We start from the raw sequence: 7,820 nt of genomic DNA on the forward strand, positions 1-7,820 counted from the left end.
ACTTTTTCTTTAACCCTAGCTTACTCGAAAATTTAGAGAGAATGTAGGGAAATTCTGAGTGTATTTATCTTAATTAGGGTCCTAGTCCATATTTATAGGCAAAAAATAATAGTTGGGTTCAACTAAGATACATAGCTTTCAAAGTTTGAATAGAATTCTATCTCCAAGATTAAACTCCTTCTAGATCTCTAATAAGTTGATTTATGTTGTACATAATTTATCTTGGTACACAATTAAATAATAATTTAATTCATCTCCTCAAAAATTAAAAGTCCTGATTTTCCTTACCAATTGGGCTTCTTAAAAATCTCAGTTTTTACATAATATTGTTGACGACTAAAGACATTACCCGGTTGATTTTGTTGTATTTGGTTGTAACTTTATGTTTGAAGTAATGCTATTTTATTTCTACTATGAGGTGTGCGTAAATGAAAAATTATACTTACGAATTTTCTTTTATTATGGGTATTTGAATTATGTTTATTTTATGGTTAATTTGCTTGGATTGTTGAATTATGTTTATTTTAGAGATTAATTTATAATTACCTTGAATTCTTGAATTATGATTATTTAAAGGATTAACATGAGATGAATTTTTTTTTGCCCATTTTTTCTCATGTTTGGCGTGTTGAACCCGCGGTTGGACCCGCCAACCCGCATTAGAACTGTTGAGTTTTCAGTGCGGGGAGGAGCCAATAAAAAGGTGAGGCAGACTGAGTCCCGGGTTTGTGTTTTGTTTGTCGGGACGGGTTTCGGGTTTAGCCATATTCATTGCCATCTGTATTACTAATATATATTTTATTATGTTTTTATCACATTTATATTTATATTTATCACTCACACAAATCGTGGTTCATAATATCATACGATATAAATAGTATTATAGATATATATATATTTAAATAATAAATAATTTTCTGTGTCTCACTGCAGTACCACACCATCACCCCTTTTGGAAATTTAACACCACAATCAATCAGACAAAAACCCTAACAAATTACCGACAAAAAAAAAATTAATTTAGTCCTTGCCGAAGAGATCATTGGACGTTTACCCTGATTTTGAGTAGCTTCACAGGTGCGGCAATCTCCTTGTACCGACTGGAACATGAGGAATCACGTTTCCGTTGTTGAATTTTCATTTTTATTTTCGATGTCCTGTTATGGAGTTGAAGTAATGAATAATATTATGATGAATTCTGACAATTTTTTTTATATTGACTATCTTCTCCAATCTTAGGGACATAGCCCTTAGCCAAGAGGGAGCCACCAGATGGTACGCTTTTGTTTAGTATTTTATTTGAATTTTTTGTGCTATTTAATGCAAAGTGTGTGTCGTTCGTGGTTGATTTTTCTTTAATTTTCGACCTTCGTTTGTTTGAGAAGGTGGGATGATGCAGAGTCTTAGTGCAGGAACTAGATTTTCCGATAATGGGGCATGAAAATGCAAAGTGCATTTAGTAGCTATTTTGTTTGTAAACATTTGACCTTGGCTCCATCCATAAAGTGGATCATTGGAGAAAGTGTAAGTGGGGCTTGATTGTTCTCACTCTTGGACTTGGGGTTGTTTCTTCAGCATCAAGAATGGAGTCATGGACGGGGCTTTAGAAAATGTGGAGTTGATGCCATCCTTTGATTCTACTAATGGCCAAAAGTAGAAACAACCACATAATCTGATTAAGTTGAATATTTTTGGCATTTGCAATATTAGTTTTGTACTTTGGGGAACGTAAAAGATTAGTATTGACCAATATGACATATCTTTGGTTATGAAATACAATAGACTTTAAGGCACAAAATTAGAAGAAGCATATTTTGATGATGTTAGGAACAAATGTGAGATACTATGTACACGGATTTTTTGTACTTCTGACAGCGTTGTTAATTAATATGCCTGGGATAACTTCTTCTTGCTTCGAGTTTTTATTCTTGCTTTCTAGCATGGTTTTATTGAGTCGATTTGATGATTTGGGGATATTCTTAATATGATTTCCAGTCTTTCCAGGAGAAAGGTTTATGGGCGTCCAAGGGTGGTGGTGCACATGTGAACGATGGAGATGCGATGTTTGATAGCTCATCTAGAGTTGAACCCAAACGGTCTCTCCAATGTTTCTTTGATGCCGAGCCAGCATTCTTTCCCAGCAAAAAGCAGGCTGTGAAAGCTCCAGTTAATAAGCCAGAATCAGGAATCACCATATCAAATGAAATTCCTTGGGAAAATTCTACTGAATTTCAGTCAGTTCCAAACCAATTCATGGATCGGCTTTTTGGGTCTCAGATATCTAGTCATGTTGACTTGTCTAAGAGTAGTGTGTCTAATATTGGCACAGATGCCGTAAATATGAGGAATAAAATAAATAGTGAACAGTTTGAGAATGATTCATCTGATGGGTTATCAATTTCTTATGTGATGGAAGATCAAGAAGCAGGAGTAAGTTATGGAGGAATCAGAAAAGTTAAAGTTAATCATGTTAAGGACCCCGGAAATGGATTGCATGGATCTTCGGAACATGATATAGGGATGTCCGCAGGTCCGACATACAATCGTCAAAATGAAAACATCTTCATATCTATGTTGCAGCCGTATGATAAAGAAGATGGAAATGTACCGTTAATGAGCAATTCCTTTGACCTTGGGGATGCAAATATTAGAACGATGGGTTCGATTTTTGGGAAAGGTGATGACAATAACATATCCATGGATCACTCCTATAGTAAAAGGAGCACCAATACCATCTCTTTTGGGGGTTATCAAGATGAATCGGTTATTGAAGCTCTGACAAGGCCAACTGGTAGTTATAGCTTATTATGTGACCAATCCTCAGTTCTAACTTCAGAAACGCACAACAGAAAGGAAGTGAATTTTCCAAATGTTGATCCTACCCTGAGTGCTTCCCAGCTGTCTAAATCTCGACTCGACTCTACATCGAAGAACAAGATGGATACAAGACCTGCCAGGAAAGAAGCTCCAAACAGCTTTCCATCTAATGTTCGAAGTTTGATAGCGACCGGTATGCTTGATGATGTGCCTGTACGGTACATTTCTGTCTCTCGGGAGGTGAGTATTTCCTATGTTTGATCTTCTCTTATTGTCATACATTTTATTATTATTTTTTGATGATTTATGGGAAGTATCCTCCATGTAAAAAAGGAGCTTCCTGGAATTATCAAAGGCTCGGGCTATCTTTGCGGCTGCAAATCTTGTCATTTGTCCAAGGTAAGCTAACCATCTACTTATATTTCCTTCCAAACCCAGTGGTCGTCTTCTCTTCTCTAACATATTTACAATATTTCCTCCTTCCATTGAAGGCGCTTAATGCATACGAATTCGAACGTCACGCGAATTGCAAAACAAAACACCCAAACAACCATATATACTTTGAAAATGGAAAGACGATCTATCAGATTGTTCAGGAGTTGAGAAGCACACCAGAAAGTATGCTGTTTGATGCTGTTCAGAAAGTGACGGGCTCTCCTATCAATCAGAAAGCCTTCCGCGTCTGGAAAGGTAGTGAAACTGTCATATCATAAAACATTTCCTCATTTCCCAATTCACCTTCCTTGTTACTTATTTCTTTTTTCCTGGCACTAGAATCATTCCAAGCTGCAACGCGTGAGCTTCAGCGTATTTATGGGAAGGAAGAGCTAAATCTATGACTTTTTTTGGCATGGCCAGTAGATTTAAATGTAAGATGGGATGTGATATGATATTCATATGCACAGAGGTAAGTACTTAACTTTGGTAAGCTGGGGAAATTATAGAATTTGTTCTATATTGATTGCCAGCTTGCATTTATTTATATACATGAGTTTGAATATTGTAATTTCCAGTAGTTGTGAATTTTTAATCCCTTCACTCATGGGCAAGGTGTATTATACGACAAAACACTATTATTCAATAATTAAGCTAAGCAAAAATATATCATATCACAAAAAATATTTATCTACTACTACTATTTTAAGGTAAATGCATATTCTTTGAGAATGCATTAAGAAAATCTTTCTAATCTGGAATACTGAGATTTTATTTTTAGTATGTTGTGTGTAGTTAAGAAATTTGCTATTACTAGCAGATTTTTTCGTTACCTTTTTTTCTTTTTTACCATAATAAGTGAAGGGATTCTCTCTACTAATCTGCAATCAATCAATTTAGATTCTAGTTTAAGGCATATTGACAATTTAGATCTTAGTTTATAGATTATTTATCTATCTATAAATGTAATTTTCAAATATTTTTTGGAAATAGAACCTCAATTAAATGTTATTTAAATTAAAATTAAAAAAGGGAAAGTATATGACTTCCCTTAGCCCATTTATTTTATTCTAGGGTTTGGTAGGCTTTCTTTTTATTATCTTAAAATTTAAAATAGAAAAGAAATTTTGAAAAAACAGAAGAGAAAATTGAGGCGAACTTAAAATTTAAAAGAACAGGAAAAAATTGAGGAAAAAATTGAGGCGCGCTTTAAAGCTCGACTCAGTGGGCTTCAAAGGCGAGCCCAGTCACGCCTAGGTTCGCCTTATTAACCCGCTATGCCTAGGAATATCCCAGGTGTAGAGGGGTCGCCTGGTGGCGCCTCTTGCCCTAAGGCGAGGGGCGTGCCTGTATTCGCCTTATTAACCCGCTGTGCCTGGGAATACTGCGCCTGGGAATATCCCAGGCAGAGGGGTCGCCTAATGGCGCCTTTTGCCTTAAGGCGAGAGGTGCTCGCCTCTATGACTCATCCCTTCCATGGCTCGAAGCCCAAATGTGCCGTATGTGTGTGGTCTGATGGTCATATTTATGGTAACTAGGGAACTGCCTCGTGCAAAATTTATCTCTCGCTCAATTGTAAGACATTTTTTCCCAATGGCTATGAATACAGTGCATCCACAATCAGCAGGGGCACATTTGTGTCTTGTTTTGTTATGACTTTTAAAATAGTTCATGTTCTAATTTTTATTCTGATGCACGAAGGGGAAGAATGTTGTGAGAATTTGAAGTGCAAAAGTGCGGATTATCGATGATCTTATCTGGGAAATTTGTGGCGGTATTATGCAATCAAAAAGAGTTCTAGATTTGTGGGTGACTTCAAATCACCTGTAGTTCAGAATTTTTTTTTATCAGTGCCCAATTTATCGTTCAAAACTATCTATCCAATAATTTCAGTACGAGCGGACCTCCAATAAGATTGTCTCATCGATGTATATTCGCAAGACATGTTCGATCAGTCTATCTTTGCAGTGAATTTTTTTTTTTTAACATAAAAAATATTTTTTTCATGTGTTGGGTCGAATTGAAGACCCGTCTCATAAAATTGATAAGTTAAATAATCTCATAACATTTTGTGTTTCAATATATTTGTTATATTTTATTTAAATTTTCAATTTTTTATAAAATTACAATCGAAATTTGGCAATATCCTAGACCCATGTATGAACTTCATCGTTTGGTATTAAATGAGAACTATATCAATATAATAGCACAATTTGGGGTAATACTTAATTTGTTCTACATAGTTTTGACCAATTTCTGATTAAATTCATTTTTCTTTAAGTAGCCTAAAATAGTCCCTCTAGAGTTAGTTTTAACCCGTTTTAGTTCAAAATTTTATAAATTCTAATTTTACCCTTGGTTTTTCCCCTCTCAAGCTCATCATGCTTTTGTAAAGTAAATTAAACATTATATCTTCTTACAAGAATGTCATCGGGTCGTGTCTATTGGGTTTTACAATATTCTCATAGTCTAACCACTCAATCACAACTAATAGTTCATGTCATATATCTCTTCAACATCACCTTGCACATCCTTCTTACATTTCCAACTTCGAGGCCTAAGTAATAGATAACCACTCAATCACAACTAATGGCTCGTGTCATATATCTCTTCAACATCACCTATCACATCCTTGTTACATTTCCTACTTCAAGGCCTAAAATAATAGATTTAATATGTAAATAAATTTAACATGGCAGGGGAAAAACCAAGAATTAAGATAGAATGTTTGTTATCAGTTTTTTTTTTAATGACGTGAGAATCCACACTCGCTACCTTTCGATGCGCGTCAGATAAACCACCGAACTAACGCAATATCTTGTAAATTACGCTAGTCAGGTACATCGCAATAGGCAAAAAGGTCTCCGTTGGTAAGGGAAATTGAACTTCTGACATCTGGTCAAGTGCTCACATATTCCACCAACTAAGACTCCCCCTTGGGGGCAGAATATTTGTTATTAGTTACATTAACAACCTCTTGTAGACCCATTAAAAAAACCTCATGTAGAGGAAGATATTACTTATTTTGCTACTAGTCGAAAACTCGAGTTCATGAAAAATATTACAATATTTTTTTGTTTTTTGTTTTGAAAAAAAACTAATATATCATTAAACAAAGTCACCTGCAATTACAACAGATAAAAGAGCAAGCGAAGGTATGATCCTGCCATCACAACCAGTTATAGAATTAGCTGCACTAGCTAAAGTATGAGCGACTTGATTTGCTGATCGGTTAACAAAAACACAAGAGCAAGAATGTAGTTCTGAAATTATGATTCTACAGTCTTCGATAACCAAACCGAACAAGAATAATTTTTTGTCGCATTATTAAGCGCATTCACGATAATTAAAGCATCAGATTCAATAAGGATGTTCTATAAATTGAGGTCTTTGATCCAACCAAGCGCCTCACGAATGCTCAAGGCTTCTGCCAATGATTGTTGGAAAATTTCAAGATAAGCACCGTGAATGGCAGTGAGTATGCCACCTGAATCGTTTCTAATTATGCACCCGTACCCCATGCGAGGAGGATCATTGAAAATCGCAGCATCGACATTGAATTTAAGGAAATTTTTGGGTGGCTTGCTCCAACATGTAACTGGTGGATGTCCGGATGAAGAGGTCGCTGAAATTCTTGAATGTGACGTATTCCATTGAGATCGAGATTCTAGAGCTGTTTGGATAATTTGAGTCGCTGTTATGCCTCCCATTCCAAACTACTTCATTCATTTTGTGTCATATACATCAAAATACCATAGCCGATGTTTCAACATCATAATATATAGCTGAAGAGACCAAAGTGTTCCACCATTCTTCAAAAGAGTTAGATGATACAAGGTAGTCGCCAATAGAGTGTAGAAGCTTATGCGAGAATATAATTTCATATATTCTTAAAATAATGATACAACATATATTTATGTACAAATTAAAACGATAAAGATAAAAAGAAACAATATAAAAAATATACAAGAGATATTGTAATAGCCCGTTTCTATTTTACAAGATTAAATTTCCAATCATATTTAGATTTAATAAAACATGGTTAAGGGATTTTTATATAATCTAACGGACCAAGGAATCGGATCTAGAATGTCCAAAATAGTCCAGAAGGGGTCCAAGGGTTAGGGCAGATCGGATGATCCAAACCCTTGATCGGACCATCCGAATTAAGGAATCCGATGTGTAGGATCGGACCATCCGATGTGTCACCAGGACAAGTGGCAAGAAGAATTGTACAAGTGTATAGGACATAAGAGATCGGACGATTCGAATCGGATGATCCGAAGTGGGATCGGAGTGTCCGAACTCGCATGCATGCAACGTGGATATCATGCAACGATCGGACCATCCAAACTGGGGATTGGACGATCCAAACTCCGTCTATAATTAGGGTCGAGATTTCTCATTTCAGATGCAAAAATGAATCCTCTCCTCTCCCGTCATGGCTCTATTTTAAGGGCTTCGGGACTCTTTTTTTAAGATTTGGAGTAGGAAGTAGTATTTTTATAACGGACAGTGTCCGTAGTGGTGGCCAAGCAATGGAGCTTTGGCGAGGTGCCCAGGGGTCG

General features: G+C 36.0%; 1 protein-coding gene across 4 annotated transcripts; it reads left to right on the plus strand.

Annotated features, from left to right (window-relative positions):
- Positions 1–936: 936 nt before the first annotated feature.
- On the plus strand, positions 937–5,199 carry LOC140893410 (uncharacterized). Of its 4 annotated transcripts, XR_012153135.1 has the most exons (7): positions 937–1,077; positions 1,240–1,275; positions 1,996–3,057; positions 3,151–3,216; positions 3,309–3,507; positions 3,592–3,724; positions 4,954–5,199. XR_012153135.1 is itself a non-coding variant. In XM_073302485.1 (6 exons), exons 2-6 carry the CDS (start codon positions 1,273–1,275, stop codon positions 3,654–3,656), a joined length of 1,395 nt encoding a protein of 464 aa, XP_073158586.1. In that variant the 5' UTR covers positions 937–1,077; positions 1,240–1,272; the 3' UTR covers positions 3,657–3,917. The 4 variants fall into 4 exon arrangements, 3 of the variants coding, with proteins under 3 accessions (XP_073158586.1, XP_073158595.1, XP_073158601.1); XM_073302485.1 differs by lacking the exon at positions 4,954–5,199 and having other exon boundaries at positions 3,592–3,917; XM_073302494.1 differs by lacking the exon at positions 4,954–5,199 and having other exon boundaries at positions 2,005–3,057; positions 3,592–3,917.
- The last annotated feature ends 2,621 nt before the right edge of the window (positions 5,200–7,820 follow it).

Source organism: Henckelia pumila, chromosome 1 (assembly GCF_033568475.1).
Source record: "Henckelia pumila isolate YLH828 chromosome 1, ASM3356847v2, whole genome shotgun sequence".
Classification (NCBI taxonomy): domain Eukaryota; kingdom Viridiplantae; phylum Streptophyta; class Magnoliopsida; order Lamiales; family Gesneriaceae; genus Henckelia; species Henckelia pumila.